General features: G+C 44.4%; 1 protein-coding gene across 1 annotated transcript; it reads right to left on the reverse strand.

Moving 5' to 3' along the window:
• Positions 1-90: 90 nt before the first annotated feature.
• On the reverse strand, positions 91-8,479 carry LOC309353966 (NACHT, LRR and PYD domains-containing protein 1 homolog). Its single transcript, XM_081883627.1, has 9 exons — positions 7,280-8,479; positions 6,139-6,260; positions 5,027-5,091; positions 2,927-3,150; positions 2,047-2,300; positions 1,479-1,607; positions 1,176-1,317; positions 1,053-1,082; positions 91-662 (listed from the first exon to the last, which is right to left on the reverse strand). The coding sequence occupies exons 1-9, from the start codon at positions 8,247-8,249 to the stop codon at positions 370-372; spliced, it is 2,229 nt and encodes a 742-aa protein (XP_081739753.1). The 5' UTR covers positions 8,250-8,479; the 3' UTR covers positions 91-369.
• Between the last annotated feature and the right edge of the window lie 2,004 nt (positions 8,480-10,483).

The raw sequence follows: 10,483 nt of genomic DNA on the forward strand, positions 1-10,483 counted from the left end.
TTAAACCTCCTGTCCCACACGTGTTTGAGAAACAGGCTGTGAAGCCCTTTTAGCAGAATAAAAAAAAACCTAATGTAGCTCACTGCAAGCTAGGAATTAGGCAATTGCACCTGTTTATTTGTGGTCAGCTGACCTCCCCTTCTTTGTCCTCATTGCTAAGAATGAACCACACATTTTGGTAAGATAAACAAAAAAGAACTCATGCAGGGGCAAATACATAATATTATTTCCTTTGTTGGAAATCCCCCCCCCCAAAGCATTAAGGAAGTGACCTCATACGGTCCCTTCTTTATTGATTAAGGAAGAACTGAAGTCACATAGTACATGCAGTTGGAGTTCCTGTTGTCTCTCTTTGACTTCATTGTGGTCTCACTTCCCTTCCAGTTCATCAAAAAGATACGGATTTCTGTTCTTCAGTACTTTGTAAAGCAGATCCTTGCAATAGCGGTTCCAACTTGGCGCCAGCATGTAGAGCGCCCTCATTTTCTCTTGGTTGGTTCCCTTCGAAGAGATCATTTCATACTGCTCATTATTCAGAATGGTGCCAAGGAGCATATCCAGCACCGCTTCAACGTTGCTGGTCCGCTGGATCAGCTCTTCCCGGTGTTGCTCAATGAAATGTTCTTTTGATGAGACTGACATTGGATGAGGTGGGCTTGCCTCTGTCAGACAAAAATAAAAGAAAATGCTCTATTTAAAAAATGGCTTCAGAGGATGCTTCAAGACAGTGAGCTCTAGAGAGAGGTGATCAAAGCAGAAGGCCTGGTTTGTCTTCAAGCTGTCCTGCTTCCCAGACATTTATAGGGATAGAAAATGACTGAGAATATGAGAAATAACTCATGGCATGTTCCAGAGGCACTGCTGAGGGACAGTGCAGTAGTCTCTATGTAGCCACTAGCAGCTGGAAAAGAGAGAGAGAGAATGAGTAGATGCATGAAGCAAGCAGAGACTACAAGGATGACTTCCAAATCTCACTCTAAAATTTCCCATAGTAAATATGCACCATTCCAGATGTGCAACCCTGGGTAGGCTATTACTGCATTCCTACTGACCTTCTGTTGGGTTAGAAGATTTCAGCTCTTCTGAAAGAGAACAGGGAAGATGCAGTCAGAGAGTGCATGTGGCCTTTTCAAGCTATGGTCTTATCTTGCGGTCTTCCCTTGAGCAAAGCTCACCTTGTCTCACAAAGGCCTCCCAGATGAGTTCATCCCTTTTCTTCTCTATCAGGTTGAAGTGGAACTTATCTTGCCTGTGTTCAGCATAGAGTTCAAGGTACTGCTGCTCCATGTCTGCATGCAAATATTGAAGCTCCAGTTCCTGTGGGAAAGAGGGAAAGCTGTGTGACTATGGCTTAGCCCATGGTCTACCAATTTTAAGGGGAGTAAATAAGAGGTTGAAGGGATCCTGGTTTAGCTGTCCCCTTCTCATACCACACAGACTCCCTCCAGGTAACACTTTCCATCATTTTTGCGTCTTACCTTGGGGCAGATTTCAACATCATCTAACTTCTGCACAAAGAAGCGAGAGCCAATCCTCAGAGGCTTGAGGATGACAGAGGGTTTATCCAATCTCCATGAAGGGCATTTCTCTTCTTTCTCATGGACTGTCTGGGAAGCACAAACAGAGTGATTTTTGAGACATGCAAGGGAGATGCCAAGCTGCTTAGCCAATTCCAAACCTCACCTCAGGGAAGACTTCCAAGTCAACATGCTGCGTAACCTGGCATAAAGGTATTTTCTTTACACAATTCGATGACAACACTGTGTCTAGAGAAGAAGACAGTCATTTGGCTTCAGCCCAGCAAAGGAAAGGGGTTTATTTTTATACTGGATATTTGAATACTAATGCTGGTGGGGGGCAACTGCTAATGTGGGTTCATTTTTGCTAGAACTTCAATCAATCAATCAATCAATCAATCAATATCAATCAATCAATCAATATCAATCAATCCAAGCACACCTTGATGAATGAGTTTGCCCACAGTTCTTGCACCTAATCATATTGCAAGTCTTGTGCCACTTAGCAGAGTGAAAGATTCCCAATTACTTTTCTTAGAGAAGAGTCGTTTGGGAGGAGGTATAGGTGGAATTTTTGAGCTGGAACTTCAAGCACTTGATAGAGCAGTGTGATGCAGTGGACCTTCATCTTCCGTTTAAACCAAGGCTTTTTGAAAACTACTCCACGGGAAGAGAACTTGGGGTTTCTCAACACAGCATGACGTGACCCCACTCTGCTTGGCTTTTCTAGACTCATCCCCTCTTCCACAAAATGGCCAATGTAGACTTGGGAGCTGTCCCCATCTGTAAAAAGAAGGAACACAAATGGAATATGGGTCAATAATAGGTAGCTTGCTTAGGGCAGTGGCTCTGGAGGTTATCTAAACATTTTTCAAAAAATAATTTTTATTAAGAATTTCATCATAACAAATTAGCAAAAACATATCATCTTCATTTCCCCCATTTCCCCCTCCCCAAGAAAAACCCTCCCTCCCTCCCCCCCAAGACTTCCCTCAGCTCCTCTCTCTGATTTTTCAACACATATTATTCTCTGCATAATATAAACTTGTAAAAATCCTTAATTTATCTGTCTATTATGTTAGCAATAATAAATTTGTGTATGTTTATTCAAAACCTGCCAAGGAGTCCAGTTCATTTTGTTGTTGTTTTAAGTAATTTGTAAAATGTTCCCATTCTTCTTTAAAGCCAGATATCTCCTCCTGCACACTAGCCCTTCTCTTTTCTGCACCAGCCCTCCTGGTAACAGCTCCTTCCTGTTTACCCGCCATCTCTGAGTCAAAACAGGTAATGTTGTACTTGACTGCTCCCAGTGGATTCCATCCCACACATGTTATATCGTATTCTTGTTTAGTATTCATTCCTCCAGTTACAGTTATACCATTGGAAGGTTCCCCGCCCCCCTACCGTACCTGCAAGGCACAGGAAGTGAGGGAAGTGAACGGCTGCCACAGCCTCGAGTGGATCCGCTTGGATGTTGAGCAAAGGACCAGCGACAGACAACCTCTGTGCATCCCTTCCATTCAGGTGCTTGTGCCACAAATCAAATTGGTATGTTATGGTGACACCCGCTCCCACCTCAAATATGAGATCAGTGTAGTAGCACTGAAAGGAGCCAGCCTCAAGGGAGCACAACCTGAATGCAACAAAGAGAAAGATGAAAGGAATAGTGATCAGTGCAGTTTCCCCTGCTGTTCTATTAGATCAGGGGTGGCCAACTCCCAAGAGACTGTGATCTACTCACAGAGTTAAAAACTGGCAGTGATCTACCCACTTTTTTTGGGTTCAGGCCAAAGTAGCTGAGCTTTTTTCAGGGAGGAGGAAAGCCCCATTTTTGGGGGGTGCAGGGGGAAAATGTTGAGCTTTTTTTTTAGAGGAGCCAAAGTTGTTAAGGGTTTTTTGGGGGGAGCTGGTGATCTACCACGGACGTCCAGTGATCTACCGGTAGATCAGGATCTACCTGTTGGACATGCCTGTATTAGATGTATCTGTAGCTCATCTCACAACTATTAATATGTACGGCCTGCATGTTCTTCTCATACTAATGACAATGTAGTAAAAGTTCAATACCGCCTGCATGTTCTGCTTCTTTGCTCTTGGCTCATCTGCATCTGATGCAGCTGTTGTGGGATGTGAAACACAAGAGCAGTTAAGTACAACATTCCTAGAGTGAACATGTTTACACATGGGGAGGAATGTTTGTCCAGCCAGCAGATAAACTTCCTGTTTCGTTTTGGGCTGGGACAGACTTCCTCTGTATGTGACTAGTGGTGGGTGTGGCCTCACTTGTGCAGGTAACGACAAAAGCACAGGGCAGGACAGCCATCTCTCTCTCTGTGACTACTTTCATTGAAGAAGCAACATCTGCTTAGCCAAAGATGCTCTCTTGGCCTCTAGCCAAGAGAGGACAAAGGGACTGTCTGTTTATGGGACAGTTTCCAGGTGTATGTTACTTTTCTAAGCTAAGTCTGTCTTCTGGGATCCGATTGTGAACAAAATGTGAGTGAGTAAACTTTTTATATTTTTAAATAAGACTGTGTCGTGTCTTATCTTTTATGAGGGAATAAGGGGAAAATACCAGAACAGTTATTATAGAGGCTTTAGTGAGCCTGAGCAAACACATCTGCTGTATGTTTAAAAAGGGGAATGTTACCTTGCTAAATTGTGAACTTGTTTACACAAGTTGGAAATGCTATAATCAAACAATATATCCTCTCCTGCATCCCTGAACATTCCCACAGCTGTGTGGGTGGCAGACCTATGCAAATAACATATTGGAAGCTGTATGGGGGTGAGGAGAGTTGATTAGAAGGGTAAGGATAAGAAAAATCTGGTCTTCCCTTGAAAGCTCTTTGCTACACAGTGGCCAAGTATAGGGATGAAGCTTTTAGTAAAGAGAATCTCCCAAGCAAACATCTTGCCACACACACACACACACATCATTTTGTCATAGAGAAGTATTTTGGCTACAAGACTGCCCAGGAAGTAAGTAAGGCTTCTTTCGGTACTGGAAAAAAATGCTTTTAAATGCTGGAACTAACAAAAGGTTGTGTGAGTGACTCTTAGTAATTCTCTAAACCAGCCAAATCCAGTGAGCATGGGGAGGGCTCCAATCTCCCTTCCATTACCATGGCAGATAAGCTTTTCTGTAACACAATTCACCCAACATGCTGTCACAGATGTAAGCTGGTTATATGAAGACCATGAGACCCCAGAGATGTACCTAGGGTCTTTTGTGCCCTTGCAAGGAGCTGTATCAGCAACCCCACCCCCCAGCGAATCACGTTGCCTTTGTGCTGCAGTAAGAGAAGGGTGGGAAACTTCTGTGTCTGATCTCTCTGAGATGTTGCCACACACACATATGCATTGTATATTTCTGGGGTGATTTTGGGTATGCCTCCGTGAGACCCACATTAGTTGAATGTGTTCTGTAGTACCTTTCCCAGAACTGTCAGCAGACAATTCAATGTTGAAAACATTATTTGAATGTAGAGATTGTAAAAAGATCTCACCTGTAGATTTCATGGTTCCTTTGTGAATCCCAAACCACATCTGGTATGATTTTCTCTGGAAGCTCCTTTGGCAAAGCAGTAATGATTAATATTTATGCCAGACTGCCCATCCTATCTGAAAATATAGGCATTCTTATCTTCTTGCAGTGCTCTAGTTCCTACACCAAGGAGCACTGCTTGAGCCCCACCCTATAGAAACACTAAATGCTATGTCACAGCATCTGCCTTTTGTGTTTGTTTTGGCAATGAGCTATAGTATGGTGATTACAGGCATTGTCTTTTCTTTTCTTTTTAATCTAGACTTTTACCCAAAAATGTTTACAGAATATTTGCCATTCTTTCCAAAGATCTCAGTGTACTTACCAAAGGCAGATGTAACCCAAAAATATTAAATTACCTGCACTCTCTAGGTAAGGAAAGATAAGGATGGGTGGGTGTGCAAGGAAGTAGTGAACCAACATTTTGTAGTCATATCAATGCATTTGCATGCAGGTACACAGGAGTCAAGATGCACACCCTCCTCTTTAGTCAAAGAATTGCCTCCTGCTCCTTCAGACACTGGGGACAGGTTGAAATCTGAAGAATTCTATTGTAAACATGGGATTATTGCAAATTGATAACATCATAGTATAGATCCCACACAGAACATTTCCATGCTATATACAGCAATCACAATAGGAGTGCGTGCAGTTGGCCATTTGCAGCTCACAACAAAAAAAACACACCACACAATTATTTGTGTTGGAGACACCTGTCCATTCCAAGTACAGTGGTACCTCGGGTTACATATGCTTCAGGTTATAGACTCCACTAACCCAGAAATAGTACCTCAGGTTAAGCACTTTGCTTCAGGATGAGAACAGAAATCGTGCTCCGGCGGCGTGGCGGCAGCAGGAGGCCCCATTAGCTAAAGTAGTGCTTCAGGTTAAGAACAGTTTCAGGTTAAGAACGAACCTCCTGAACGAATTAAGTACTTAACCCGAGATACCAGAGGTACCACTGTAATTCGTGTTGAATAGCAAAACCACAAACCTACCTAAGCTTGAAATTCAAATTCACAAGTTAGGTGTTAATAGGGGCTAATACAAACCAGGATGAGTCCAGCCCTTTACCTCTCTAGGACACTGGGAGCAAAACACACTTTTCCTGGAATTTGCAGGACTTGTCTTTCGGCACTGCCCTGTCTCTGCAAGTAGAGGGGATTCTGATACTTGCACCGAGAACTCAGGAATGCCTGTAAAAACAAGGTCAGTGATTTATTTTCCCACATGGCTTCTGTGAAAATGAAGAAGCAAACCTTGAAGATTAGAGAAATGTGAAGTGAATTTCACCTTGTTCTGCTTGTATGAGGAATAGGGGAAAGGCCTACTGAGTTCAGTGGGATGTACTTGCACCCACAGATTGGGACTGTAAACCTTTGGGTCGTCAGGAAATGGAATGCAAAAAGTAGAGATGGTACTAATTCGGTTGTTAACCCAATCTCTCTCTCTCTCTCTCTCTCTCTCTCTCTCTCTCTCTCACACACACACACACACACACACCTCTTTGATAACACAGGCATCCTGACATGGATAAATCAAAGTGGGGAAATGGAAACAAGAGATGATCTGAAGAGGGATTGAACCCACAGCAATTTTGCTGTAAATTTTCATTGTTTATCTCATACTATAAATTCCTATTTATTCTATACTGAAAGTCAGACCTGATTACAAGTAGAAACCCTGATGAAACTACTTCTAATTAGTAAAAGACATCTGCTCTTGGTCACAGGAGAAAACTGTGTCTGTTTGAGATCACTGGTTGTGTGCACCCATGTGTATTTGTAGTGTCATTTTTCAAAATAATTGCAAAGAAGGGGAAATGAATAAAGCATGAAAGAGGAATTGAGAGCTACAACGCAAAGATGATAAATAATGTTATTCTTGCCATTTAATGTCCATGTTGAAACGATGCGAAGAAATAATGTGATGTGGAGGAAGGGCAAAGAGGGGCATTTAAATCTGCTTGAGGGTTGTTGGTTTATTTACAACCAACTGAGGTATAAATTTTATGCAATAAAATAATATAAATATAGGAAGAGAGACCTGCGATTTCTGAGTCCTCCCTCCAATTGGTTAAGACACACTGAGAATGTAAATAATAAGTTTATGACAAACACGACCCAGCTAAAGAAACCTCTCTTCCTCCAGCCAACATTTCTTCATGAGGAGATAACCAGGCTCAAACAAATGTTCCCCTTTCCGAGGTCCTTACTTGCCCTTCCACGGAGAAGCGTGTCCGCCTGCGGCTGGCAGTCGATGGCCTTCAGCACCTTGGCTGCCACCTCCACGGCACCATCCACATCATAGTGTCTGAGCAGCAGATGGCAGAGAGTCCAAGCACCACGTTCCTGCAGCCAGTCCTGGGTGACCTGGAGATCGCCCATTGGAATGTAGAAATGGCAGAGTTCGCCCTTGAACTTTTTTAGCTCGGACTCATCTAAACTCTCCAGGGTGCATGCCAGGAGACCATCGATGGCTTTATTATAGGTCAAATGGTGACCTGACAGCAGAAGTGATTTGATTGGGAGCCCAGAATCCTCTTCAGAAGAGCTCCCAGGATGAACCGCAGGGGCCAGAGACTTCTCCAAGAAGAGGGTATTGCAGTTCCCCACCTGGATGCCATAGATGTGAGCAGGTTTGTAGGCATCATTGGTGACGTAAGGATTGTATCCTTCAAAGCCCAGAGCACCGAACAAAGGGGTGTGTATTTGCCTCAGCTGGACTCTTGGCCTTTCAGAGTCATAAGTGCCAGAGTGGTATCCTTCAAGGTCCAGGGCATCCTCCGAGAAGATGTGTTTTTTTCTCTGCAACGCGCCTCTCTCCCCCATTGCGCCCTGCCCCCCCAAAGTCTCTGGGGCGCTCACTGAACGGCGCGAAGGGCTATAGACGGGGAGGATCTGGTGCCGCCGCGTCCCCAGCATTCCACCGCCTGCGCTCAGAGATCTTCCAACGGCCCTGACCGACTCCTCTCTCCTTACCGGGCTGCTACTTCCTCTTCCCTCGGGCAGAGAAGCTCTGCGCCGATTTCTGTCCTCTGTCTGTGGGCCGCCCGCCCGCATTCTCGGTCGCGTGGCGTGTCGCGTCCGTAGAGAAGGAACCCCGCTTCCGACACCAGCGGACTCGACGGCGGGGACGGAGCCCGCGATTGCCGCGAGCACGTTCGAAGGGGCGTCTTCCTGCATCTGATTTTCCCAAGCAGGAGCTCAACCCGCTCCACTGCTAGCTATCAGTCTTGTCCCGCTCTTGCTTCCTCCTAGTCAGAAGGAGGAGTGTCAGAAAAACGCAGGGGGCGGGCTCCTCCGAGGTCGCCTTCCTATCCGTAGCTGTCAACGTTTCCCTTTTTAAAAGGGAAATTCCGTTATTCAGAATAGGATTCCTCGCAAGAAAAGAGAAAGGTTGACAGCTATTGTTTAGTCGTTTAGTCGTGTCCGACTCTTCCTGACCCCATGGACCAGAACGCCAGGCACTCCTGTCTTCCACTGCCTCCCGCAGTTTGGTCAAATTGTGTTAGTAGCTTCGAGAACACTGTCCAACCATTTCGTCCTCTGTTGTCCCCTTCTCCTTGTGCCCTCCATCTTTCCCAACACCAGGGTCTTTTCCAGGGAGTCTTCTCTTCTCATGAGGTGTCCAAAGTATTGGAGCCTCAGCTTCACGATCTGTCCTTCCAGTGAGCACTCAGTGCTGATTTCCTTCAGAATGGATAGGTTTGATCTTCTTGCAGTCCATGGGACTCTCAAGAGTCTCCTCCAGCACCAGAATTCAAAAGCATCAATTCTTCCGTGATCAGCCTTCTTTATGGTCCAGCTCTCACTTCCAGCTATGCTTGACAGCTATGCCTCTGGCTTTTTTCGCTGGCAGCGGATTTGTGGCAACACCGACAGAGAATTTATGGCAGTGCTTTTTTCTAAAAAAATGTTTAGGGGTATTCTCATTTTAACTCAAGAAAATAATCATTTCATTGTTCAAATTGGGGAAAATTAAATACAGTAAATGGACAAAAGTACAAAGATTCACAAAATGTTTAGGGGTATGTGTGCCCCTGCGGCCTCTCCAGAAAAAAAGCACTGATTTATGATATTAAAAGGAAATCTGAGGTGGAGTCTTTTCCCCAGTTTTGAATATCAAAGGTTGTCATAAGACTCACTGCTGGCAAAGCAAGCAGGCAAACGAAAAAAGCATAATATATCTGTGGAAAGTGGATAGTGGAAAGCCAGCAAGATGATCAAGAGTCTGGAAACCAAGCCTTAAGAGGAAGGGTTGAAGGAGCTGGGTATGTTTACCCTAGAAAAGAGACGACTGAGAGGAGATAGCTGCCTTCAAATATCTAGAGGGCTGTCACATGGAAGAGGGAACAAGCCTGTGTTCTGTTCTAGAGGGAAAGACTCCAACCAATGGCTTCAAGTTACAAGAAAATTCCGACAATACACCAGGAAGACCTTTTGGACAGTAAGAGCTGTTTGACAGTGGAATGGCTAAAGAAACATTGGAATAGAACCCCAAAAGCACTATAAGTTGGAACAATTTCTCTGTATTTTTGGGATGTCTTGTGGTTTAATTTTAACTGATTTTATCCAGCTGTATTTTATATTGCTAAGTTGCTTTGAGACTTTTTTGTATAGAGACTAGGAAATGTAATAACTAATCATAATCATAAATATTCTTGTTGCTCTCTCCTTTCCAGTGCTCCTGCTCAGCCCTGAGTTTAAGTGAGTGTGCAAGGGCCCCCAGGAAGGAAGGACTCCAAAACCCGCTCAAGATTTTCCTGGGATGTTTTGGTTAGCTCTGAGTTTCTCCAATACTGGGTGCCACTGCCCCATCTTGCGCTGCAGCTGATTTTATGGGTATTGAAATTTACACATGCTTGGCTATTCCAGGAATTGTATCTCTTCTGTTTCTAGGAATTAGAAGGAGGCTGAGGCATACAACCTACCGCTCCCACCCCCCTCAAACTTATAACAGTTATGTAGCAGGATCTCTGTCTCAGCTGGCTGGCTCCTGTCTTGGCTGGTCTGGATCAGGATTGTCCATGTAAATTGGCCATCATGACTCAGCCAAAGCTGAGTTTTTCCGATGCTCTAACCCAGGGGTCAGCAACCTTTTCCAGCCATGGGCCGGTCCACCGTCCTTCAGATCATGTGGGGGGCCGGACTATATTTTGAAAATAAAAATAAAAATGAATGGATTTCTATGGCCCACAAATAACTCAGAGATGCATTTTAAATAAAAGGACCGTGGGCCAGATTGAGAAGGGGATTGGGTCTTAGGTTGCCTACCCCTGGGTTAGGGTGTTCAAAGGGGTGTTCTAAGGGTTAGGGACAGGCCAAACAAACCATTTGCTAATCTTAATGCCCTGACCATGCAGTGAAGGAAAAGACAGCTTTTAGGTAACCTGGTCTGCAGTTGTTTAGAGCTTTGC

The sequence above is a fragment of the Podarcis melisellensis genome, assembly GCF_964234715.1.
Source record: "Podarcis melisellensis genome assembly, chromosome: 13".
NCBI classification, from domain to species: Eukaryota; Metazoa; Chordata; class Lepidosauria; order Squamata; family Lacertidae; genus Podarcis; species Podarcis melisellensis.

Bases quoted from the DNA above. Each gene is read 5' to 3' on its own strand.
- LOC309353966 (XM_081883627.1), bottom strand. From the start codon at position 8,249: ATGCAGGAAGACGCCCCTTCGAACGTGCTCGCGGCAATCGCGGGCTCC. The intron at 3,151-5,026 runs GTGAGATCTTTT...TGTTGCATTCAG, and splicing joins AGGAACCATGAAATCTACAG to GTTGTGCTCCCTTGAGGCTG. The intron at 1,608-2,046 runs GTAATTGGGAAT...TGTGCTTCCCAG, and splicing joins ACGACTCTTCTCTAAGAAAA to ACAGTCCATGAGAAAGAAGA.